The 27,526-nt window shown below is 52.2% G+C and overlaps 1 protein-coding gene across 8 annotated transcripts in view; it reads left to right on the forward strand.

The window, feature by feature from the left end:
• Positions 1–27,526, forward strand: part of LOC140208373 (NACHT, LRR and PYD domains-containing protein 3-like) — a 164,817-nt gene that overhangs the window by 130,108 nt on the left and 7,183 nt on the right. For all 8 annotated transcript variants that reach the window (XM_072277014.1, XM_072277012.1, XM_072277008.1 and 5 more), the window contains 3 exons: positions 113–279; positions 3,186–3,357; positions 3,464–3,529. In XM_072277014.1, the coding sequence (XP_072133115.1) occupies positions 113–279; positions 3,186–3,357; positions 3,464–3,529 (405 nt within the window). The remainder of the gene's footprint in view (positions 1–112; positions 280–3,185; positions 3,358–3,463; positions 3,530–27,526) is intronic.

The following is a 27,526-nucleotide window of genomic DNA, read 5'->3' on the forward strand; positions in this document are numbered from 1 at the left end:
AAGGTAGGTGAACACTGAGGTTCAAGACATGACTGGTTTGTTGGGTTGGGTGAGAGCGGTGGAGACAGGTGATATTTGAGTTTGTGACTACATTCACTTTTTATATTCGCAGAGCCAGAGTTTACAATCCACGACCTCCTGGCAGAGGGGGGTGAATATCGACTGTACCAGCTGACAAAGTTCTACAGGGACAGACTCAAACAGGCGATTGAAGAAAAGGTTGAAAGACTCGGTTGGATGTTGACAAAGGAGGGACATTTCAGTAGAGAAGAAAATGAGGTGAGTGTATTTAGTCTATTGTCACTGAACTGCTGGTATCAGAGGGAATAGTGATCAGTATTCATCTCCTGCACGTTCTAGGAGTTCCACATGACAATGGAGACTTTGATCTCTGACTGTCTCCAGCAGATCTGGTTTCAGCTGTTAAGGTGGGGAGCACTGGGAGCTACAGGTTCAGCGTCACCTTTTCCTCTCACACCTGCTGTATTTATCAGTGTGATATACGAGCAGTGGCTGCATATCTGGGCTGTTGAACAGACATTCAGTCTAAAACTAATTTCACGTCTTATCGGGACCGTCAGTCAAATTCACCTCAGCTCATTGATCCAGGATGAATATTGTCAGATTGTAAACTGGGACAACTGGCTTCACTGCGGTACTTGAGGGAGGGAATCCTGCTAACCACAGCTGGTCTGGTCTCCATCTGAGTTCCCTAACAGAGTAGCTGACTTGTCATATTCATAGAAAAGTACAGCACAGAAACAGGCCCTCTGGCCCATCTATTCCATGCCAGACTACTGAAGCTGCCTATTCCCACTGACCTGCACTGGGCCATGGCGCTCTATACCCTTATCATTCATGTATCTATCCAGACTTCTCTTAACCACTTGTACCACTCACACTGCTAGCTCGTTCCACACTCTCACCACCCTCTGAGTGAAGTTTCCCCTCATTTACCCTATCTATGCACCTTATATTTTTGTGTACCTCTATCAAACCACCCTTCAATCTTCTGCGTTCCAAGGCATAAAGTCCTAGCCTGTTCAATCTTTCCTTATACCTCAGGTCTTCCAGTCCCAGCAGCATACTTTACAACCTGCTTTACCTCTGTCCTCGAAGTAGGTGATCGGATCTGCACACAGTACTGAAAACTAGGCCTGACCAACGTTTTATACACGTTCAACACCATATTTCACGTCCTGTACTCAATATTTTCATTTATGAAGGCTAGTGTGACAAATACTTTCTGTCCAATCTATCAACCTTTGCTGCCACTTTTAATGATTATGGACCTATTCTCTCAGATCACTTCGCTCTACCGCACTCCTCAGTGCCCTACCGGTCACTGTATAAGACTGACCCTGCTTGGTCCTTCCAAAGTGCAACATGTCGCACTTGTCTGTAGTAAATTGCATCCGCCATTTTCAGCCCATTTCTCAGCTGGTTTAGACACCACTGCAAGGTTTGGTAGTCTTCCTCACTCTCCACTCTTGGTGTCATCTGCAAATTCGCTGATCCAGTTAACCACATTTTCACCCAGATCATTGATATAGATGACAAACATCGGATCCAGCACCGATCCCTGTGGCACCGCACGTATTACAAATTCCCAGTCAGAGATTCAACAGTCTCTAACCACTCTCTGTCTTCTTCCAAAAAGCCATCGTCTCATCCAATTTACCAGTTTACCTTGACTGCTGAGCAACTGCACTTTCTTGACCACCCTCCCTTGCGGTGCCTTGTCAAATGTCGTGCTAAAGTCCATAGAGACAACACCCACTTCCTTCCATTCATCAACTTTCCTGGTAACTTCCTGGTTCAACATTCAGATTGGTTAGACAGGAACTACCACGCACAAAGCTGATATCGCATGACACCAAAAATCAATAGGTTGTCCTGAAAGGACATATATATCACAAGAACCTTTTGGTAAGCACTTTACATTATTAGCCAGCACCCCTTCATATTTCATATTCTCTCTACTTACGGCTTTTTAGTTGCTTTTTGCTGGTTAGTAAAAGCTTCCCAGTCCTCCAGCTTTCCACTATACTTTGCTATATTCTATGCCCTCTCCTTTGCTCTTGTGCTGCATTGACTTCCTCGTCAGCCACGGTTGATCATCCTCCCTCTGGAATAATCCTTCGTATTTGGGATTATCTACCTCTACCTGCGCCCTCTGAATCGCTTTCAGAATCTTCATCTATTCCTGCTTTGCTGTTGCCTCTGCTAGTGTCCTCTTCCAATTAATTTTGCCCAGCTCCTCTCTCATGCCTCTGTAATTCCTTCATTCCAGTGTAAAACTGATACATCTAACTTTACCTTCTCCCTCTCAAACTGCAGTGTGAGTTCTGCTATTTTATGATTACTGCCTCTGAAGGGTTTATTTACCTTAAGCTCCCCAATCAAATCTGGTGCAATACACAACACACACCGAATCCAGATTTGCCTTTCCTATAGTGGACTCAACCATAGGTTTCTCTCAAAAGCCATCTCATAGGCATTCTATAAATTCCCTCACTTGGGATTCAGCACTGACCTGATTTTCCAAAACTACCTGCATATTGAAATTCCCCATGACTATTTTAACATTGACCTCTTTACATGCCTCTCCTCTCTCCCACTGAAATTTGTAGCCCACATCCTGGTTACTGTTCCATCAGGGTCATTTTTCCCTACGCAGTATCTTAACAGCTATACCGTCCAATCTGCTATCACTTCTTTAGAAGGACTTTTATTTTTTTATGACAACAGAGTCAACCCAACCCTTTCACCCACCTGCCTCTCCTTTCGATTAAATATTTATCCTTGGATGTGAGCACCCAAACATGATCTTTCAGCCACGATTCAGTGATGCCCACCATCCATTTTTTGCTCCCTCGCTCTCCCTCTCTTCCGTTCTTGTTGTCACATCTTTCTGATGTAATGTTACACATTGATGGATAAGTAAATTAATCACGTTGAATATACTGCAGGGTGTCAGTAAATCCTTATTCTTTCACAATATTGATTTAGAATTTCCCTCAGTTACTGTTTCTGTGTTAACGACTGAACCCAGAGAGGATCAGGCAGCAGCCCAGTGACTGCATCAATTTTGAAGCTACTGGGGCCATGAACAGATATTTTCCTGCACATTCTCCATGTCTGTCTGTCTGCTCCACGGTAAATTTATTACTTTCCTTTTCTAGAAAGTCACTGAACTGACAGAGAAGGGAAACCGGACTGAGAGTTCCAGACTCTTCCTCAGTTTGGTGATGGGCAAAGGCTCCCGGGCCCGGAGGGCGATGTGGGAATCCTTTCTGGCATGGAGGACTGAGTTACCGAAGTTGGACAGAATACTGAGGGAAATACAAGAGCTCGGTACGTTAAAAACATGCACTGAACACAAAGGCACATTGAAATAAACATTTTAGTTATTTTAATTATTTTAGCTCTGTTTCCATGGATTCTTTTTATATTTAAACAGGTCCTGATCCACAGGAATACATGAACATCGCCCAAGGGTTATCTGAATTACCCACTCAACTGATAGGTGAGTGATGAAATGCTCAGTTCAAACCACATCTCAAATGTTAGTCTGTGACTTGGCAAAACCTGGGAATCAAAATTCGCCATTAGCCATTCGCTGATCTCTGGATCAGTCCAGGTGAGTTTTCTATCTTCAGACCTTTCATCTTCCAAGCCCCTTTTCCTTTGTAATCGCACTACACACAATTCTGTTCACTGGTGTTCATTACTTTTTGTAATTCCGCTAGTGACTTCCACAGAGTTTGTCTGCCATTTCCTTTTCACCTGTTACTACAACTACAACAACATTTTTCAGCGGTCCGATATCGACCCTCTCCCTTTTTTTCACTCTTTAATATCTGGGAAAGTTTTAAAAAAAATACTTTGGTATCCTTTCTTATATTATTGACCATATGCTTGCATTTGCTGTACATTCATGTATATCTAACATAGTTGCCTTCGACATGACTCAGATAGTAAATTCCAGGTACCAGAACTCTATGGAAAAAAAAACACCCACAATTGCTGTAAATTTACCACATCTCATCTTAACCAAATGCCCTCTGATATTAGACACCAGTCTTATGTAAAAAAAATAACAAACAAAATACAAGCTGTCGACCCAAATCTTATCTCTCAAACTTGTGTACCTCTGTCAGATCTCTATTCTAACTCCAGAGTAAACAAACCAAGTTTATCAAACCTCTACTTGTAGCACATGCCACCGAATCCAGGCAACACCCTGATAAACCTGTTCTGTACCCTCTCCAATCCTTCTAAAAGCTGGACAATCAGAAGTGAATACAATACTCCAGATGCTCCCTAAAACCATAAGATTTAGGAGCAGAATTAAGCCAATCGGCTTAGTGATTTTGCTACGCAAATCCTCTCAACCCCATTATCCCGCCTTCTGTAAATGTTGACGCTCTTCCTAATCAGGAACATATCGACCTGCATTTTAACTATATCCAATGACGTGTCTTCCTCAGCAGTCTATGACAATAATTTCACAGATTCACCGCCCGCCAGCTAAGATGTTTCTCCCAGTGTGCGTCCCTGCCAGCGAGGATAATTCACCACAGTTCCCAAGCATATTAATTTTCTGTATGAGCCTCCCATGTGGGACCTTGTCAAAGACTCTACCAATATGCAAGTAGACCTGTGACTAGTGGTGTGCCACAGGGATCAGTGCTGGGTCCATTGTTATTTGTCATCTCTATCAATGATCTGGATGATAATGTCGTAAATTGGATCAGCAAATTTGCTGATGATACAAAGATTGGAGGTGTAGTGGACAGTGAGAAAGGTTTTCAAGGCTTGCAGAGGGACTTGGACCAGCTGGAAAAATGGGCTGAAAAATGGCAGATGGAGTTTAATACAGACAAGTGTGAGGTATTGCACTTTGGAAGGACAAACCAAGATAGAACATACAGGGTAAATGGTAAGGCACTGAGGAGTGCAGTAGAACAGGTATCTGGGAATACAGATACAAAATTCTCTAAAAGTGGCGTCACAGGTAGATAGGGTCGTACAGAGAGCTTTTGGTATATTGGCCTTTATTAATCAAAGTATTGAATATAAGAGCTGAATTTTATGATGAGGTTGTATAAGGCATTGGTGAGGCCGAATCTCGAGCATTGTGTCCAGTTTTGGTCAACAAATTACAGGAAGGATATAAATAAGGTTGAAAGAGTGCAGAGAAGGTTTACAAGGATGTTGCTGGGCCTTGAGAAACTCAGTTACAAAGAAAGGTTGAATAGGTTAGGACTTTATTCCCTGGAGCATAGAAGAATGAGGGGAGATTTGATAGAGGTATATAAAATTGTGATGGGTATAGACAGAGTGAGTGCAAGCAGGCTTTTTCCACTAAGGCAAGGAGAGAACAAAACCAGAGGAGATGGGTTAAGGGTGAGGGGGGAAAAGTTTAAAGGGAAAATTAGTGGGGGCTTCTTCACACAGAGTGGTGGGAGTGTGGAATGAGCTGCCAGATGAGGTGGTAAATGCGGGTTCTTTTTTAACATTTAAGAATAAATTGGGCAGATTGCAGACAAGCGTGACGTGTTGCACTTTGGAAAGACCAAGCAGGGTCGGTCTTATACAGTTACCAGTAGGGCACTGAGGAGTGCGGTAGAGCAAAGTGATCTGGGAATACAGGTCCATAATCATTAAAAGCTTTGGATGGGATTTGCGTCTTGACAACTTGATTGAGTTCCTGCAGGATGTGACAAAGGTGATGGATGAAGTTACACATGGATGTTGTTTAGAAACCATAGAAACCATAAAAAAAAACTACAGCACAGAAACAGGTTTTGGCCCTTCTTGGCTGTGCTGAACCCCAAACCACCTCAAACATTCTCTCTTTCATACTGCCATGGGGCGGAAGATATAAAGACTGAAGGTGTGTACCACCAGCCTCAGGGACAGCTTCAATACTGCATTTATAAGACTACTGAATGGTCACCTACTATGTTATTATTGGCTCTGAATAATATTAAGACAATTATATAATTGTAGCATCGTGCATCCGGTAACTAATAACAACTCACTTAGATAACCACAATATACTCACAGGGCAGCAGAAAAAATACCGTTCGGTTATGAACAACAGATAACAGATTATGCAATTCTATTTCAAAACCTGTGGAAAGCAGAAATCTTTCAGTGTAATATTGTCTATCAAAAAACATTTGATTCTCTCCCTCACATGGTTAAGAGAAGTTCCAAATAGATATAAAATTCATCCAAGACTTGTGAAATTTCTACAACATCTGATGAATCATTGGCATAAAATAATCGTCCTATTAACAACCACAAAGGGACAACCACCATTATCAAAATTGAGGGATTTTCCAGAGCGACTCACTAAGGCCAGTATGGTTCTGTTTGGCTTTAAACCTGCCCATAATTTACTGAAACGGACAAAAATCAGGTATCAAATCAGGTAAAAATACGAATTATACGTTTGCACAGCTATACATTGATGATTTGAAATTACTTGCTCTTGCATCAGCAAAGCTGAAACAAATAATTCAAATAATGGAACTAATTTCCAAAGATATAAGCATGAACTTTAGACTAGAAAAGTACAGAACATGAAACATAAAGAAAGGTGCAATAGAGCCAGTAGAATATCAAACAGAGCATCAGGATACAATGCAACAGAATATGAAACATATAGTTAGGATATCAATAAGCAAAGAAAATAGGTAATCGTGTGATAAAGGAAAACTTTCCAACAAAATTTACTTCAAGGCTGAAGAAAATCTGAATTTACATCAAGGATCAAGAAAATCTGCCAAACAGAGCTGAACAGTAAAAATATAACAAAGGTACTAAACACTCACTATGCCCATATTGACGTATAATTTTGGTATAATATCCTGGTCTGAAACAGATCTGGAAAATATGCAAAGAAAAATAAGAACTTAAATGACAGTTTCCAGAAAACGCCATGTGCACTGGATCACACTTAGATTGATATGAATGAGGACAGTATGAGTATGGTGAATAACAGATCTAAAAAAATGAGACAACAGCCAGATAAAAATTCTCAGAATCAGGGTTAATATCACAGACACATGTCGTGAAAACTGTTTTTCTGCACCAGCAGCACAATTACAGTAAAGTGTGTGCGGTGAGCGTGTATATATGTGTACAATTGTAGAAATAGATTTGTATCAGCGTGAATTAATCAGTCTGATGTCCTGGTGGAAGAAGCTGTCCCGGAGCCTGTTGGTCCTGGCTTTTATGCTGTGGTACCATTTCCCGGATAGTAGCAGCTGGAACAGGTTGTGGTTGGTGAGACTTGGGTTCAGAATGATCCTTTGGGTCCTTTTTACCCCGTCTCTGAAAAGCCCTGAATAGTGGGAAGTTCACGTCTACAGATGCACTGGGCTGTCCGCACCACTCTCTGCAGAGCCCTGCGATTGAGAGAAGCACAGATCCCATACCAGGTAGTGATGCAGCCAGTCAGGATGCTCTCAACTGTGGCCCTGTAGAAAATCGTTAGCATTTGGGGGCCCATCCCAAACTTCCTCTACCATCTGAGGTGAAAGAGGTGCTGTTGTGCCTTTTTCACCACACAGCCAGTGTGCACAGACCATGTGAGATCCTCAGTGACGTGAATGCCAAGGAAATTAAAGCTGTTCACCCTCTCAGCCCCAGATCCATTGATGTCAATAGAGGTTAGCCTGTCTCCATTCCTCTTGTTCTTGCGACATTGCGACCAGCTCCTTTGTTTTTGCGTCATTGAGGGAGAAGTTGTTTTCCTGACACCACTGTGTCAGGGTGATGACTTCTTCTATGTAGGCTACCTCGTTATTATTTGAGATTTGGTCAATCCATATAGTATCGTCAGCAAATTTAATTAGCAGATTGGAGCTGTGGGTGGCGACACAGTCATGTGTATACAGAGAGTAAAGGAGGGAGCTTAGGACACAGCCCTGAGGGGCACCTACATCGAGTGTCGGAGGGGCAGAGGTGAGGGAGCCCACTCTTACCGTCTGCTGGCAATCTGACAGGAACGCCACGATCCAGCTGCACAAGGCAGGGTCAAGGCCGAGGTCTCTGAGCATCTTGTCAAGCCTGGAGGGAATGATGGTGTTGAATACTGAACTGTAGTCCGAGAACAGCACTCTCACATATGCATCACTCTTCTCCAGATGTTTAGAGGCACTGGCTGTCCACTGTATCTATTCCTCTTAATATCTTATACACCTCTATCATGTCTCTTCTCATCCTCCTCCTCTCCAAAGAGTAAAGCCCTAGCTGCCTTAATCTCTAATCATAATCCATAATCTCTAAACCAGGCAGCATCCTGGTAAATCTCCTCTGTACCCTTTCCAATGCTTCCACATCCTTCCTATAGTGAAGCGACCAGAACTGGACACAGTACTCCAAGTGTGGCCTAACCAGAGTTTTATAGAGCTGCATCATTACATTGCGACTCTTAGACATTATCCCTCGACTTATGAAAGCCAACAACCCATAAGCCTATCTACCTGTAAGGCAACTTTCAGGGATCTGTGGACATGTACCCCAGATCCCTCTGCTCCTCCACACTACCAAGTATCCTGCCATTTACTTTGTATTCTGTCTTGGAGTTTGTCCTTCCAAAGTGTACCACCTCACACTTCTCCGGGTTGAACTCCATCTGCCACTTCTCAGCCCATTTATGCATCCTATCAATATCTCTCTGCAATCTTCGACAATCCTCTACACTATCTACAACACCACCAACCTTTGTGTCATCTGTAAACTTGCCAACCCACCCTTCTACCCCCACCTCCAGGTCGTTAATAAAAATCATGAAAATTAGAGGTCCCAGAACAGATCCTTGTGGGGCACCACTAATCACAACCCTCCACTTTGAATGTACTCCCTCCAGCACGACCCTCTGCCTTCTACAGGCAAGTCAATTCTGAATCCACCTGGCCAAACTTCCCTGGATCCCATGCCTTCAGACTTTCTGAATAAGCGTACTGTGTGGAACCTTGTCAAATGCCTTACTAAAATCCATGTAGATCACATCCACTGCACTACCCTCATCTATGTGCCTGGTCACCTCCTCAAAGAACTCTATCAGGCTTGTTAGACACGATCTGCCCTTCACAAAGCCATGCTGACTGTCCCTGATTAGACCATGATTCTCTAAATGCCCATAAATACTATCTCTAAGAATCTTTTCCAACAGCTTTCCCACCACAGACGTAAGGCTCATTGGTCTATAATTACCCGGACTATCCCTACTACCTTTTTTGAACAAAGGGACAACATTCGCCTCCCTCCAGTCCTCTGGTACCATTCCCGTGGACAACGAGGACATAAAGATCCTAGCCAGAGGCTCAGCAATCTCTTCCCCCACCTAATGGAGAAGCCTGCGGAATATTCTGTCTAGCCCAAGGGACTTATCCATCCTAATGTATTTTAACAACTCCAACTCCTCCTCTCCCTTAATATCAACATGCTCCAGAACATCAACCTAACTCATATTGTCCTCACCATCATCAAGTTCTCTCTCATTGGTGAAAACTGCAGAGAAGTATTCATTGAGCACCTCACTCACTTCCACAGCTTCCAGGCACATCTTCCCACCTTTATCTAAATGGACCTACCTTCACTCCTGTCATCCTTTTGTTCTTCACATAATTGAAGAATACCCCAGAAGAGATCCCAATGATCCAAACCCCCTGCTCCCTGCACCAACTCCTCAGCCACGCATTCAACTGCCATCTCCTCCAATTCTTACCATCACTGTCACGTAGCACTGGCAGCAATCGTGAGAACGCCACCCTTGAGGTCCTGCTCTTCAGCCTTCTGCCTAGTTCCCGAAACTCACACTTCAGGACCTCATCCCTCTTCCTGCCTATGTCGTTGGTGCCAACATGTACCACGACTTCTGGTTACTTTCCCTCTCATACCAGGATGTCGTGCACCCGGTCAGAGACATCCCGGACTCTGGCACCCGGGAGACAACAAACCATGCGGCTGTCCTTCTCACGTCCACAAAATCTCCTGTCTGCTCCCCTGACTATAGAGTCTCCAATGACGACAGCTCTCCTCTTCTCCGTCCCACCCTTCTGCACCACAGGGTCAGACTCAGTGCCAGAGGCCCTGCCACCGTGGCTCACACCCGGTCGGTTGTCCCCGCAAACAGTATCCAGAATAGTGAACATATTATTGAGGGAAATGGCCACAGGAGTGCTCTGCACTGCCTGTCTGCTCACCTTCAATTTCCCCCCTCTGACCGTCACCCAATGACCTGCTTCCGACAGCCTAGGTGTGACTACCTCCCTGTAGCTCTCATCTATGACTGCCTCATTCTCCCTTATGAGTCGAAGGTCATACAGCTGCTCTAGATTCCTTCCAGATCGCCAAGATCTTGACACACTGTGAGACTGCACAGACCCCTGATCGTGTCCTGAGACACTCTGAGACCTACGCACCCCTGACAACATCCTGTCACGCAGTCAGACCCCACACACCCCTGGCCGGCTCCTGACACGCTGTGAGACCGGACACAAACCTGAGAGGGTCCTGACACACTGTGAGACCCGACACACCACTGGCAGGGTCCGGACACACTGTAAGACCCCACACAACCTGGACTCGGTTCTCACACACTGTGAGACCCCACACACTCCCAAAAGGGTCCAGACACATTGTGATACCTCAAACACCCCTGGCTGGCTCCTGACACACTGTGAGACCCCACACACCCCTGCCAGGGAACTGGCACACTGTGAGACCCCACACACCCCTGGCCGGCTCCTGACACACTGTATGAGACCCCACACACCCCTGACAGGGTGCTGACACACTGTGAGACCCAACACACCCCTGACAGGGTCCTGACGCACTGTGAGACCCTACACCCCTCTGACAGGGTGCTGACACACAGCGAGATCCCACACACACCTGACAGGGTCCTGACACATTGTGGTACCTCAAACACCACTGAGAGGGTCCTGACACACTGTGAGACACCACACATCCCTGAGGGAGACCTGGCACACTGTGAGACCGCACACACACCTGGCCGGCTCCTGACACACTGTGAGACCCCACACACCCCTGGCCAGCTCCTGACACACTGTGAGACCCCACACACCCCTGACAGGGTGCTGACACACTGTAAGACCCTTCACCCCTCTGACAGGGTGCTGACACACAGCGAGATCCCACAAACTCCTGACATGGTCCTGACACACTGTGAGACGCAACATACCCCGGACAGGGTCCTATAGAAAATAGACAAAAGACAATAGGTGCAGGTGTAGGCCATTCGACCCTTCGAGCCTGAACCGCCATTCACTGTGATCATGACTGATCATCTTCAATCAGTATCCAGTTCCTGCCTTATCCCCATAACCTTTGATTCCACTATCTTTAAGAGCTCTATCCATCTCTTTCTAAAAAACATCCAGAGACTTGGCCTCCACTGCCTTCTGGGGCAGAGCATTCAATATATCCACCACTCTCTGAGTGAAAAAGTTTTTCCTCAACTCCGTTCTAAATGGCCTACCCCTTATTCTTAAACTGTGGCCTTTGGTTCTGGACTCACCCATCAGCGGGAACATGCTTCCTGCCTCCAGCATGTTCAATCCCTTAATAATCTTATATGTTTCAATAAGATCCCCTCTCAGGCTTCTAAATTCCAGAGTATACAAGCCCAGTCGCTCCAATCTTTCGACATATGACAGTCCCGCCATCCCGGGAATTAACCTTGTGAACCTACGCTGCACTCCCTCAATAGCAAGAATGTCCTTCCTCAAATTTGGAGACAAAAATTGCACACAGTACTCCAGGTGTGGTCTCACCAGGGCCCTGTACAACTGCAGAAGGACCTTTTTGCTCTTGTACTCAATTCCCCTTGTTATGAAGGCCAGAATGCCATTAGCTTTCTTCACTGCCTGCTGTACTTGCATGCTTACTTTCACACTGATGACACTCTCTGAGACCCCACACACCCCTTACAGGACCCTGACACACTGTGAGACCCCACACACCACTGACAGGGACCTGACACACTGTGAGACCCCGCACACCCCTGACAGGGTCCTGACACACTGTGAGACCCCACACACCCCTGACAGGATCCTGACACACTGTGAGACCCCACACACCCCTGACAGGACCTGACACACTGTGAGACACCACACACACCTGACAGGGTCCTGACACACTGGAAGACGCCACACGGCCCTGACACGGACCTGACACACTGTGAGACCGCACACATGCCTGGCAGGCTCTGGAAACGCTGTGAGACCGCACACACCCCTGACAGGGCCCTGACACCCTGTGAGACCCCACACATCCCGGACCGGGGCGTGACACACTGTGAGACCCCACACAACCCTGGCAGGGTCCTGACACTCTGTGAGACCCCACACACCACTGGGAGGGACCTGACAAACTGTGAGACACCACACACCCCTGACAAATTCATGACACACTGTGAGACCCCACACACACCTGAGAGGACACGACACACTGTGAGACTCGACACACCCCTGACAGGGTCCTGACACACTGTGGACGCCACGCACACCTGACAGGGTCCTGACACACATTGCGATCCCACACACACCTGGCAGGGTCCTGATACAAATTGCGATCCCACACAACCCTAGCAGGTTCCTGACGCACTCTGAGACCCCACACACCCTGGATAGGGTCCTGACACACTACGAAACCACACACACCCCTGACAGGGTCCAGACACACATTGCGATCTCACACACATCTGAGAGGGTTCTGACACACTGTGAGACCCCACACACCCCCGACAGGATCCTGACACACTGTGAGACCTCAAACAACCATGACAGGGTCCTGACACACTGTGAGACCCCACACACCCCTGGAACGGTCCTGACACACTGTGAGACTGCACACTCCCCTGACTGGGCCCTGACACACTGTCAGACCCCACACACCTCTGACGGTGACCTGACACACTGTGAGACCCCACACACCCCTGACAGGGTGCTGACACACAGCGAGACCCTACACACCCCTGACAGGGTCCGGACACACTGTGGGATCCCACACACTCCTGACATGATCCTGACACACTGTGAGACCCCACAGGCCCCAAAAGGGTCCTGACACACTGTGAGACGCCACACACCCCAAAAGGATCCTGACACATTGTGAGACCCCACACACCCAGGATAGGGTCCTGAGAGACTGTGAGATCCGACACACCCCTGAGAGGGTCCTAACACAATGTGAGACCCCACAGGCCCCAAAAGGGTCCTGACACATTGTGAGACGGCACACACGCCTGACAGGGTTCAGAAACACTGTGGGACCCCACTCACACCTGAGGGGTCCTGACACACTGTGAGACGCCACACACCCCAAAAGGGTCCTGACACACTGTGAGACGCCACACACCCCTGACAGGGTCCAGACACACTGTGAGACCCCACACACCCATAACAGGGTCCTGACACACTGTGAGACCCCACACACTATTGACACAGTCCTCACACACTGTGAGACCCCACAGGGACCTGACGCACTGTGAGACTCCACGCACACCAGACAGGGTCCTGACACACTGTGAGACCCCACACACCCTAGATAGGGTCCTGACACACTGCGAGACTCCACACACTCCTGACAGGGTCCTGACACACTGTGAGACCCCACACATCCCAACAGGGTCCTGACACATTGTGAGACACCACACACCCCAAAACGTTCCTGACACATTGTGACACCCCACACACCCAGGATAGGGTCCTGAGAGACTGTGAGATCCGACACACCCCTGAGAGGGTCCTAACACACTGTGAGACCCCACAGGCCCCAAAAGGGTCTTGACAGGTTGTGAGACGGCATACACGCCTTACAGGGTTCTGAAGCACCGTGGGACCCCACACACCCCTGACAGCGCCCTGACCCACGGTGGACGCCACACACACACACACCTGACAGGGTCCTGACACACATTGCGATCCCACACACCCCTGGCAGGGTCCTGATGCACTTTGCGATCCCACACAACCCTGGCAGGGTCCTGACGCACTGTGAGACCCCACAGGCCCCAAAAGGGTCCTGACACACTGTGAGACCCCACACACACCTGGCAGGGTCCAGACACACTGTGAGACCCCAAACAACCCAGGCAGGGTTCTGACACACTGTGAGACCCCACAAACCACTGACAGGGTCCTGACACACTGTGAGACCCCACACATCCCTGGAACGGTCCTGACACACTGAGACTGCACACACCCCTGACAGGGCCCTGACACACTGTCAGACCCCACACACCCCTGACAGGGCCCTGACACACTGTCAGACCCCACACACCCCTGACAGGGTGATGACACACAGCGAGACCCTACACACCCCTGACAGGGTCCGGACACACTGTGGGATCCCACACACTCCTGACAGCGTCCTGACACACATTGCGATCCCACACACATCTGAGAGTGTTCTGACACACAGTGAGACCCCACACACCCACGACCAGATCCTGACACAGTGTGAAACCCCACAAACCACTCACGGTGTCCTGACACACTGTGAAACCCCACACAACCCTGGCAGGGTCCTAACACACTGTGAGACCCCACACACCACTGACTGGGTCCTGACACGCATTAAGATCCCACACATACCTGAGAGGGTCCAGACACACCGTGAGACCTAACACACCCCTGACAGCGACCTGACACACATTGCGATCCCACACACATTGAAAGGGTTCTGACATACTGTGAGACCCCATACACCCCTGGCAGCGTCCAGACACACTGCGAGACCCCACACACCCCAAAAGGGTCCTGACACATTGTGAGACCCCACACACCCCAGAATGTTCCTGACACATTGTGAGACCCCACACACCCAGGATAGGGTCCTGAGAGACTGTGAGATCCGACACACCCCTCAGAGGGTCCTAAAACACTGTGAGACCCCACAGGCCCCAAAAGGGTCCTGACACATTGTGAGACGGCACACACGTCTGACAGGGTTCAGAAACACTGTGGGACACCAAACACCCCTGACAGCGACCTGACCCACTGTGCACGCCACACACACCTGACAGGGTCCTGACACACATTGCGATGCCACACAACCCTGGCAGGGTCCTAACACACTGTGAGACCCCACACATCCCTGACGGGGACCTGACGCACTGTGAGTCCCCACACACCCATGACAGGGTCCTGACCCACTGTGAGACCACACACACAACTGACAGCCAGGTTCCTGACACACTGTGAGACCCACACACCCTGGACAGGGTCCTGACAGACTGTGAGATCCGACACAGCCCTGAAAGGGTCCTGACACACTGTGAGACCCCACAGGCCCCAAAAGGGTCCTGACACATTGTGAGACGGCACACACGCCTGATAGGGTTCAGAAACACTGTGGGACCCCAAACACCCCTGACAGCGACCTGACCCACTGTGGACGCCACGCACACCTGACAGGGTCCTGACACACATTGCGATGCCACACAACCCTGGCAGGGTCCTGACACACTGTGAGACCCCACACATCCCTGACGGGGACCTGACGCACTGTGACTCCCCACACACCCATGACAGGGTCCTGACCCACTGTGAGACCACACACACAACTGACAGCCAGGTTCCTGACACACTGTGAGACCAACACACCCTGGACAGGGTCCTGACAGACTGTGAGATCCGACACAGCCCTGAGAGGGTCCTGACACACTGTGAGACCCCACAGGCCCCAAAAGGTTCCTGACACACTGTGAGACCCTACATACCCCTGACAGGTTCCGGATACACTGTGGGATCCCACACACTCCTGACATGGTCCTGACACACTGTGAGACCCCACAGGCCCCAAATGGGTCCTGACACATTGTGAAACGGCACACACGCCTGACAGGGTTCAGAAACACTGTGGGACCCCACTCACACCTGAGGGGTCCTGACACACTGTGAGACCCCACACACCCTAGATAGGGTCTTGACAGACTGTAAGATCCGACACACCCCTGAGAGAGTCCTGACACACTGAGAGACCCCACAGGCCCCAAAAGGGTTCTGACACACTGTGAGACCGCACACACCAGACAGGGTCCGGACACACTGTGAGACCCCACAGGCCCCAAAAGGATCCTGACACACTGTAAGGCCCCACACACCCCTGGCAGGGACTTGACGCACTGTGAGACGCCACACACTCCTGACTGCGTCCTGACACACATTGCGATCCCACACACATCTGAGAGTGTTCTGACACACAGTGAGACCCCACACACCCACGACCAGATCCTGACACACTGTAAAACCCCACAAACCACTCACCGTGTCCTGACACACTGTGAAACCCCACACAACCCTGGCAGGGTCCTAACACACTGTGAGACCCCACACGCCACTGACAGCGTTCTGACACGCATTAAGATCCCACACACGCCTGAGAGGGTCCAGACACACCGTCAGACCTAACACACCCCTGGCAGCGTCCAGACACACTGTGAGACCCCATACACACCAAAAGGGTCCTGACACATTGTGAGACACCACAAACCCCAAAAGGTTCCTGACGCATTGTGAGATCCCACACACCTCTGGCAGGGTCCTGATACACATTGCGATCCCACACAACCCTAGCAGGGTCCTGACGCACTGTGAGACCCCACACACCCTGGATAGGGTCCTGACACACTACGAGACCGCACACACCACTGACAGGGTCCAGACACACATTGCAATCCCACACACATCTGAGAGGGTTCTGACACACTGTGAGACCCCCCACACCCCCGACAGGATCCTGACACACTGTGAGACCTCAAACAACCATGACAGGGTCCTGACACACTGTGAGACCCCAAACAACCCAGGCAGGGTGCTGACACACTGTGAGACACCACACACCACTAACAGGGACCTGTCACACTGTGAGACCCCACAAACCACTGACAGGGTCCTGACACACTGTGAGACCACACACACCCCTGATAGGATCGTGACACACCACACGACACCACACACACATGAAAGGGTCCTGACACACTGTGAGACCCCACACACCCCTGGAACGGTCCTAACACACTGTGAGACCCCACACATCCATGGAACAGTCCTGACACACTGTGAGACTGCACACACCCCTGACTGGGCCCTGACACACTGTCAGACCACTCACACCTCTGACGGTGACCTGACACACTGTGAGACCCCACAGGCCCCAAAAGGGTCCTGACACACTGTGAGACCCCACACACCCCTTGACAAGGTCCTGTCATACTGTGAGACCCCACAAACCACTGACAGGGTCCTGACACACTGTGAGACCCCACACACCCCTGGCACGGTCCTGACACACTGTGAGACCCTACACACACCTGACAGGTTGCTGACACAGAGCGAGACCCTACACACCCCTGACAGGGTCCGGACACACTGTGGGATCCCACACACTCCTGACATGGTCCTGACACACTGTGAGACCCCACAGGCCCCAAAAGGGTCCTGACACACTGTGAGACGCCACACACCCCAAAAGGTTCCTGACACATTGTGAGACACCACACACCCCAAAAGGTTCCTGACACATTGTGAGACCCCACACACCCAGGATAGGGTCCTGAGAGACTGTGAGATCCGACGCACCACTGAGAGGGTCCTAACACACTGTGGGACCCCACAGGCCCCAAAAGGGTCTGACACATTGTGAGATGCCACACATACCTGACAGGGTCCAGACACACTGTGAGACCCCGCACTCCCCTAACAGGGTCGTGACACTCTGTGAGACCCCACACACTATTGACACGGTCCTGACACACTGTGAGACCCCACAGGGACGTGACAGGGACCTGACGCACTGTGAGACTCCACACACACCAGACAGGGTCCGGACACACTGTGCGACCCCACACACCCTAGATAGTGTCCTGACAGACTGTGAGATCCGACACACCCCTGAGAGAGTCCTGACACACTGTGAGACCCCACAGGACCCAAAAGGATCCTGACACACTGTAAGACCCCACACACCCCTGACAGGGACTTGACGCACTGTGAGACGCCACACACTCCTGACAGCGTCCTGACACACATTGCGATCCCACACACATCTGAGAGTGTTCTGACACACAGTGAGACCCCACACACCCACGACCAGATCCTGACACAGTGTGAAACCCCACAAACCACTCACGGTGTCCTGACACACTGTGAGACCCCACACACCCCTGACAGGTTTATGACACAGAGTGAGACTCCACACACACCAGACAGGGTCCTGACACACTGTAAGACCCCACACAACCCTGGCAGGGTCCTAACACACTGTGAGACCCCAAACACCACTGACAGCGTCCTGACACGCATTAAGATCCCACACATACCTGAGAGGGTCCAGACACACCGTGAGACCTAACACACCCCTGACAGCGACCTGACACACATTGCGATCCCACACACATTGAACATACTGTGAGACCCCATACACCCCTGGCAGCGTCCAGACACACTGCGAGACCCCACACACCCCAAAAGGGTCCTGACACATTGTGAGACCCAACACACCCAGGATAGGGTCCTGAGAGACTGTGAGATCCGACACACCCCTCAGAGGGTCCTAAAACACTGTGAGACCCCACAGGCCCCAAAAGGGTCCTGACACATTGTGAGACGGCACACATTCCTGACAGGGTCCAGACACACTGTGAGACCCCAAACACCCCTGACAGCGACCTGACCCACTGTGGACGCCACGCACACCTGACGGGTTCCTGACACACATTGCGATGCCACACAACCCTGGCAGGGTCCTGACACACTGTGAGACCCCACACATCCCTGACGGGGACCTGACGCACTGTGAGTCCCCACACACCCATGACAGGGTCCTGACCCACTGTGAGACCACACACACAACTGACAGCCAGGTTCCTGACACACTGTGAGACCCACACACCCTGGACAGGGTCCTGACAGACTGTGAGATCCGACACAGCCCTGAGAGGGTCCTGACACACTGTGAGACCCCACAGGCCCCAAAAGGTTCCTGACACACTGTGAGACCTTACACACCCCTGAGAGGGTGCTGACACACTGTGAGACCCTACATACCCCTGACAGGTTCCGGATACACTGTGGGATCCCACACACTCCTGACATGGTCCTGACACACTGTGAGACCCCACAGGCCCCAAAAGGGTCCTGACACATTGTGAGACGGCACACACGCCTGATAGGGTTCAGAAACACTGTGGGACCCCAAACACCCCTGATAGCGACCTGACCCACTGTGGACGCCACGCACACCTGACAGGGTCCTGACACACATTGCGATCCCACACAACCCTGGCAGGGTCCTAACACACTGTGAGACCCCACACATCCCTGACGGGGACCTGACGCACTGTGACTCCCCACACACCCATGACAGGGTCCTGACCCACTGTGAGACCACACACACAACTGACAGCCAGGTTCCTGACACACTGTGAGACCCACACACCCCAGAAGGGTCCTGACACACTGTGAGACCCCACACACCCCTGACAGGGCCCTGACACACTGTCAGACCCCACACACCTCTGACGGTGACCTGACACACTGTGAGACCCCAGACACCCCTGACAGGGCCCTGACACATTGTCAGACCCCACCACCTCTGACGGGGACCTGACACACTGTGAGACCCTACACACCCCTGACAGTGTCCGGACACACTGTGGGATCCCACACACTCCTGACATGGTCGTGACACACCGTGAGACCCCACAGGCCCCAAAAGGTTCCTGACACATTGTGAGACCCCACACACCCAGGATAGGGTCCTGAGAGACTGTGAGATCCGACACACCCCTCAGAGGGTCCTAAAACACTGTGAGACCCCACAGGCCCCAAAAGGGTCCTGACACATTGTGAGACGCCACACATTCCTGACAGGGTCCAGACACACTGTGAGACCCCGCACTCCCCTAACAGGGTCCTGACACACTGTGAGACCTCACACACTATTGACACGGTCCTGACACACTGTGAGACCCCACAGGGACCTGACGCACTGTGAGACCCCACACACACCAGACAGGGTCCGAACACTCTGTGAGACCCCACACACCCTAGATAGTGTCCTGACAGACTGTGAGATGCGACACACCCCTGAGAGAGTCCTGACACACTGTGAGACCCCACAGGCCCCAAAAAGGTCCTGACACATTGTGAGATGGCACACACGCCTGACAGGGTTCAGAAACACTGTGAGACCCCACTCACCCCAGAGGGGTCCTGACACACTGTGAGACGCCACACACCCCAAAAGGTTCCTGACACATTGTGAGACCTCACACACCCAGGATAGGGTCCTGAGAGACTGTGAGATCCGACACACCCCTGAGAGGGTCCTAACACACTGTGGGACCCCACAGGCCCCAAAAGGGTCTGACACATTGTGAGACGCCACACACACCTGACAGGGTCCAGACACACTGTGAGACCCCGCACTCCCCTAACAGGGTCCTGACACACTGTGAGACCCCACACACTATTGACACTGTCCTGACACACTGTGAGACCCCACAGGGACCAGACAGGGACCTGACGCACTGTGAGACTCCACACACACCAGACAGGGTCCGGACACACTGTGCGACCCCACACACCCTAGATAGTGTCCTGACAGACTGTGAGATCCGACACACCCCTGAGAGAGTCCTGACACACTGTGAGACCCCACACACCCTAGATAGGGTCTTGACAGACTGTAAGATCCGACACACCCCTGAGAGAGTCCTGACACACTGAGAGACCCCACAGGCCCCAAAAGGGTCCTGACACACTGTGAGACCGCACACACCAGACAGGGTCCGGACACACTGTGAGACCCCACAGGCCCCAAAAGGATCCTGACACACTGTAAGGCCCCACACACCCCTGGCAGGGACTTGACGCACTGTGAGACGCCACACACTCCTGACTGCGTCCTGACACACATTGCGATCCCACACACATTGAACATACTGTGAGACCCCATACACCCCTGGCAGCGTCCAGACACACTGCGAGACCCCACACACCCCAAAAGGGTCCTGACACATTGTGAGACCCAACACACCCAGGATAGGGTCCTGAGAGACTGTGAGATCCGACACACCCCTCAGAGGGTCCTAAAACACTGTGAGACCCCACAGGCCCCAAAAGGGTCCTGACACATTGTGAGACGGCACACACGTCTGACAGGGTTCAGAAACACTGTGGGACACCAAACACCCCTGACAGCGACCTGACCCACTGTGCACGCCACGCACACCTGACAGGGTCCTGACACACATTGCGATGCCACACAACCCTGGCAGGGTCCTGACACACTGTGAGACCCCACACATCCCTGACGGGGACCTGACGCACTGTGAGTCCCCACACACCCATGACAGGGTCCTGACCCACTGTGAGACCACACACACAACTGACAGCCAGGTTCCTGACACACTGTGAGACCCACACACCCTGGACAGGGTCCTGACAGACTGTGAGATCCGACACAGCCCTGAAAGGGTCCTGACACACTGTGAGACCCCACAGGCCCCAAAAGGTTCCTGACACACTGTGAGACCTTACACACCCCTGACAGGGTGCTGACACACAGTGAGACCCTACACACCCCTGACGGGCTCCGGATACACTGTGGGATCCCATACACTCCTGACATGGTCCTGACACACTGTGAGACCCCACAGGGACCTGACGCACTGTGAGACCCCACACACACCAGACAGGGTCCGAACACTCTGTGAGACCCCACACACCCTAGATAGTGTCCTGACAGACTGTGAGATGCGACACACCCCTGAGAGAGTCCTGACACACTGTGAGACCCCACAGGCCCCAAAAGGGTCTGACACATTGTGAGACGCCACACACACCTGACAGGGTCCAGACACACTGTGAGACCCCGCACTCCCCTAACAGGGTCCTGACACACTGTGAGACCCCACACACTATTGACACTGTCCTGACACACTGTGAGACCCCACAGGGACCAGACAGGGACCTGACGCACTGTGAGACTCCACACACACCAGACAGGGTCCGGACACACTGTGAGACCCCACAGGCCCCAAAAGGGTCCTGACACACTGTAAGACGCCACACACCGCTGACAGGGACTTGACACACTGTGAGACGCCACAAACCCCTGACAGCGTCCTGACACACATTGCGATCCCACACACATCTGAGAGGGTTCTGACACACTGTGAGACCCCACACACCCCCGACAGGATCCTGACACACTGTAAAACCCCGCAAACCACTCACGGTGTCCTGACACACTGTGAAACCCCACACAACCCTGGCAGGGTCCTAACACACTGTGAGACCCCACACACCACTGACTGGGTCCTGACCCACTGTGGACGCCATACACACCTGACAGGGTCCTGACACACAGTGAGACCACACACACCCCTGGCAGGGTCCTGACACACAGTGCGATCCCACATACCCCTGGCAGGGTCATGACTCACTGTGAGACCCCACACACCCCTGACAGGGTCCTGACACACTTCGAGACCCCACACACCCCAAAAGGGTCCTGACACAGTGTGAGACACCAGAAACCCCAAAAGGTTCCTGACACACAGTGAGACCCTACACACCCCTGACAGGGTCGGGACACACTGTGGGATCCCACACACTCCTGACATGGTCCTGACACACCGTGAGACCCCACAGGCCCCAAAAGGTTCCTGACACATTGTGAGACCCCACACACCCAGGATAGGGTCCTGAGAGACTGTGAGATCCGACACACCCCTCAGAGGGTCCTAACACACTGTGAGACCCCACAGGCCCCAAAAGGGTCCTGACACATTGTGAGACGCCACACATTCCTGACAGGGTCCAGACACACTGTGAGACCCCGCACTCCCCTAACAGGGTCCTGACACACTGTGAGACCTCACACACTATTGACACGGTCCTGACACACTGTGAGACCCCACAGGGACCTGACGCACTGTGAGACCCCACACACACCAGACAGGGTCCGAACACTCTGTGAGACCCCACACACCCTAGATAGTGTCCTGACAGACTGTGAGATGCGACACACCCCTGAGAGAGTCCTGACACACTGTGAGACCCCACAGGCCCCAAAAAGGTCCTGACACATTGTGAGATGGCACACACGCCTGACAGGGTTCAGAAACACTGTGAGACCCCACTCACCCCAGAGGGGTCCTGACACACTGTGAGACGCCACACACCCCAAAAGGTTCCTGACACATTGTGAGACCTCACACACCCAGGATAGGGTCCTGAGAGACTGTGAGATCCGACACACCCCTGAGAGGGTCCTAACACACTGTGGGACCCCACAGGCCCCAAAAGGGTCTGACACATTGTGAGACGCCACACACACCTGACAGGGTCCAGACACACTGTGAGACCCCGCACTCCCCTAACAGGGTCCTGACACACTGTGAGACCCCACACACTATTGACACTGTCCTGACACACTGTGAGACCCCACAGGGACCAGACAGGGACCTGACGCACTGTGAGACTCCACACACACCAGACAGGGTCCGGACACACTGTGCGACCCCACACACCCTAGATAGTGTCCTGACAGACTGTGAGATCCGACACACCCCTGAGAGAGTCCTGACACACTGTGAGACCCCACACACCCTAGATAGGGTCTTGACAGACTGTAAGATCCGACACACCCCTGAGAGAGTCCTGACACACTGAGAGACCCCACAGGCCCCAAAAGGGTTCTGACACACTGTGAGACCGCACACACCAGACAGGGTCCGGACACACTGTGAGACCCCACAGGCCCCAAAAGGATCCTGACACACTGTAAGGCCCCACACACCCCTGGCAGGGACTTGACGCACTGTGAGACGCCACACACTCCTGACTGCGTCCTGACACACATTGCGATCCCACACACATTGAACATACTGTGAGACCCCATACACCCCTGGCAGCGTCCAGACACACTGCGAGACCCCACACACCCCAAAAGGGTCCTGACACATTGTGAGACCCAACACACCCAGGATAGGGTCCTGAGAGACTGTGAGATCCGACACACCCCTCAGAGGGTCCTAAAACACTGTGAGACCCCACAGGCCCCAAAAGGGTCCTGACACATTGTGAGACGGCACACACGTCTGACAGGGTTCAGAAACACTGTGGGACACCAAACACCCCTGACAGCGACCTGACCCACTGTGCACGCCACGCACACCTGACAGGGTCCTGACACACATTGCGATGCCACACAACCCTGGCAGGGTCCTGACACACTGTGAGACCCCACACATCCCTGACGGGGACCTGACGCACTGTGAGTCCCCACACACCCATGACAGGGTCCTGACCCACTGTGAGACCACACACACAACTGACAGCCAGGTTCCTGACACACTGTGAGACCCACACACCCTGGACAGGGTCCTGACAGACTGTGAGATCCGACACAGCCCTGAAAGGGTCCTGACACACTGTGAGACCCCACAGGCCCCAAAAGGTTCCTGACACACTGTGAGACCTTACACACCCCTGACGGGCTCCGGATACACTGTGGGATCCCATACACTCCTGACATGGTCCTGACACACTGTGAGACCCCACAGGGACCTGACAGGGACCTGACACATTGTGAGACCCCGCACTCCCCTAACAGGGTCCTGTCACACTGTGAGACCCCACACACTATTGACACGGTCCTGACACATTGTGAGACCTCACACACCCAGGATAGGGTCCTGAGAGACTGTGAGATCCGACACACCCCTGAGAGGGTCCTAACACACTGTGGGACCCCACAGGCCCCAAAAGGGTCTGACACATTGTGAGACGCCACACACACCTGACAGGGTCCAGACCCACTGTGAGACCCCGCACTCCCCTAACAGGGTCCTGTCACACTGTGAGACCCCACACACTATTGACACGGTCCTGACACATTGTGAGACCTCACACACCCAGGATAGGGTCCTGAGAGACTGTGAGATCCGACACACCCCTGAGAGGGTCCGGACACACTGTGGGACCCCACAGGCCCCAAAAGGGTCTGACACATTGTGAGACGCCACACACACCTGACAGGGTCCAGACCCACTGTGAGACCCCGCACTCCCCTAACAGGGTCCTGTCACACTGTGAGACCCCACACACTATTGACACGGTCCTGACACATTGTGAGACCTCACACACCCAGGATAGGGTCCTGAGAGACTGTGAGATCCGACACACCCCTGAGAGGGTCCTAACACACTGTGGGACCCCACAGGCCCCAAAAGGGTCTGACACATTGTGAGACGCCACACACACCTGACAGGGTCCAGACCCACTGTGAGACCCCGCACTCCCCTAACAGGGTCCTGTCACACTGTGAGACCCCACACACTATTGACACGGTCCTGACACACTGTGAGACCCCACAGGGACCTGACGCACTGTGAGACTCCACACGCAGCAGACAGGGTCCAGACACACTGTGAGACCCCACAGGCCCCAAAAGGGTCCTGACACACTGTAAGACCCACACACCCCTGACAGGGACTTGACACACTGTGAGACGCCACACACTCCTGACAGTGTCCTGACACTCATTGCGATCCCACACAACCCTGGCAGGGTCCTGACGCACTGTGAGAGCCCACTCACCACTGACAGCGTCCTGACCCACTGTGGACGCCATACACACCTGACAGGGTCCTGACACACATTGCGATGCCACACAACCCTGGCAGGGTCCTGATGCACTGTGAGACCCCACACATCCCTGACGGGGACCTAACGCACTGTGAGACCCCACACACTCCTGACAGGGTCCTGACCCACTGTGAGACCACACACACATCTGACAGCCAGGTTCCTGACACACTGTGAGACCCACACACCCTGGACAGGGTCCTGACAGACTGTGAGATCCGACACAGCCCTGAGAGGGCCCTGACACACTGTTAGACCCCACAGGCCCCAGAAGGGTCCTGACACACTGTGAGACCACACACTCCCCTGACAGGGTTCAGAAACGCTGTGAGACCCCACGCACCCAAGAAGGGTCCTGACACACTGTGAGACCCCACACACACCTGACAGGGACATGACGCACTGTGAGACGCCACAAACCCCTGACAGGGTCCTGACACACATTGCGATCCCACACCCATCTGTGTCCAGACAACCAGTGAGACCCCACACACACCTGGCAGGGTCCAGGCACACTGTGAGACCCCACACACCCCTGACACAGTCCTGACACACTGTGAGACGCCACACACCCCTAACAGGACCCTGACACAGTGTGAGACCCAAACAAACCCTTGACAGGTACCTGACACAGTGTGAGACGCCGCACAGCCCTGACAGGGTCGGGACACGATGTGAGACCGTACACACCCTGGATAGGGTCCTGACACACTGTGAGACCCGAGACACCCCAAAAGGGTCCTGACACACTGTGAGACCCCACACACCCCTGACAGGTTTATGACACACTGTAAGACCCCACACACCCCTGACAGGGACGTGACGTACTGTGAGACACCACACACTCCTGACAGCGTCCTGACACACATTGCGATCCCACACACATCTGAGAGTGTTCTGACACACAGTGAGACCCCACACACCCACGACCAGATCCTGACACACTGTGAAACCCCACAAACCACTCACGGTGTCCTGACACACTGTGAAACCCCACACAACCCTGGGAGGGTCCTAACACACTGTGAGACCCCACACACCCCTGACAGGGACGTGACGTACTGTGAGACGCCACACACTCCTGACAGCGTCCTGACACACATTGCGATCCCACACACATCTGAGAGTGTTCGACACACAGTGAGACCCCACACACCCACGACCAGATCCTGACACACCGTGAAACCCCACAAACCACTCACGGTGTCCTGACACACTGTGAAACCCCACACAACCCTGGCAGTGTCCTAACACACTGTGAGACCCCACACACCACTGACTGGGTCCTGACACGCATTAAGATCCCACACACACCTGAGAGAGTCCAGACACACCGTGAGACCTAACACACCCCTGACAGCGACCTGACCCACTGTGGACGCCACACACCCCTGACAGGGTCCAGACACACATTGCGATCCCACATACATCTGAGAGGGTTCTGACACACTGTGAGACCCCCCGCAACAGCGTCCTGACCCACTGTGAGACCACCCACACCCACAACCAGATCCTGACACACTGTGAAACCCCACGAACCACACACAGTATCCAGACACACAGTGAAACCCCACACAACCCTGCCAGGGGCCTGTCACAGTGTGAGACCCCACACACCACTGACAGGGCCCTGACACCCTGTGAGACCCCACACACTCCTGGCAGGGACCTGGCAAACTGTGAGACACCACACACCCTTGACAAATTCCTGACACACTACGAGACCCCACACACCCCTGACAGCAACCTGACACATTGTGAGACGCCACACACACGTGAGAGGGTCCTGACACAGATTGAGATCCCACACACAT

The sequence above is a fragment of the Mobula birostris genome, chromosome 13 (genome assembly GCF_030028105.1).
Source record: "Mobula birostris isolate sMobBir1 chromosome 13, sMobBir1.hap1, whole genome shotgun sequence".
In the NCBI taxonomy this organism is placed as follows: Eukaryota; Metazoa; Chordata; class Chondrichthyes; order Myliobatiformes; family Myliobatidae; genus Mobula; species Mobula birostris.